This window comes from Octopus bimaculoides, chromosome 5 (assembly GCF_001194135.2).
Source record: "Octopus bimaculoides isolate UCB-OBI-ISO-001 chromosome 5, ASM119413v2, whole genome shotgun sequence".
NCBI classification, from domain to species: Eukaryota; Metazoa; Mollusca; class Cephalopoda; order Octopoda; family Octopodidae; genus Octopus; species Octopus bimaculoides.
This window is the reverse complement of record NC_068985.1, coordinates 110,492,645-110,493,627: the sequence shown is the minus strand read 5'-3', so window position 1 is coordinate 110,493,627 and position 983 is coordinate 110,492,645. Positions and strand designations below refer to the sequence as shown.

The following is a 983-nucleotide window of genomic DNA, read 5'->3' as shown; positions in this document are numbered from 1 at the left end:
ATATATATATATATACAAGCGTAGGACTGTATATTTATAGCTATAAACACACCGTCACTACTGCAGCTACTGGTACCAAAGAATTCAAACAAGAACACCAGAAGAATATTGGAAAATTCGATTTCCTATTCTGGTATAGTACAGTAGTAACAGTAGCATCTAATACAATACCGCGACTGTTGTGTTCAATCAATAACTATTTGAACTGTTATAGAAAAGTGCAATAACACGTGTAGGTGTGTGTGTGTGTGTACAATATAAACATACATGTATCTGGTTGTGTGTGTATGCGAATCTCTGTCATTATATACATTTACACATGGCTGTATGTATGTATGTACGTATACACGTGTGAATGTTTATATAAACACATACACCGATATAAATCTATACAAAGGCACATATGTACACACCATACCAACATGATTCACACAAAAGCGCATACGTACACCTCATAAATATTTACACACACGTATACACACATAAAAAAAAATCACTAGATCCAAAAGTAAGGAGAAGACAGACAAATACATAAACAAATATTAAAATGTGGGGAAAATGCAAGTGCGAGCGAGAAGATTACAAAGAGAGAAGTTTTAACGGAAAGAGATAATTATAATCGTACATGCGAGAAGTTGCCATCACAATAGTGCTGTGCTTGGGGTATGTGGAATATCTCATCCATGTAAGGCTTAGGTTGGACAGAGTGCAGCCACTTTAGAAGAACTGTGGCCAAAGCGAAGAAGGTGACCAAGCCAAAGTAAAAGGGACACGCGAACATTGATGTCGCCATCTTGGAGAAGGACTTAGCTCTGTAAGGGGAGCTCACTCTCCAGATTCCCTTAACCTACTTACCTCTCTTGAGGCTTTTTATATATATATATATATATATATATATATATATATTCTCTATTTCTTTCTTGCTTTCTTTCTTGATAGCTAGCTAGCGCGATAGATAGATAGATAGATAGATAGATAGATAC

General features: G+C 35.8%; 1 protein-coding gene across 2 annotated transcripts in view; it reads right to left on the bottom strand.

The window, feature by feature from the left end:
- Positions 1 to 983, bottom strand: part of LOC106876907 (putative Dol-P-Glc:Glc(2)Man(9)GlcNAc(2)-PP-Dol alpha-1,2-glucosyltransferase) — a 22,673-nt gene that overhangs the window by 11,702 nt on the left and 9,988 nt on the right. The window contains exon 1 of one of the 2 annotated variants that reach the window (XM_014925656.2): positions 626 to 810. The exons of the other annotated variant lie outside the window; for it this stretch is intronic. Coding sequence (XP_014781142.1) covers positions 626 to 793 — 168 coding nt within the window. The 5' untranslated portion in view covers positions 794 to 810. Of the gene's footprint in view, positions 1 to 625; positions 811 to 983 lie in introns of those variants that run through there. 2 annotated transcript variants of the gene reach the window in all.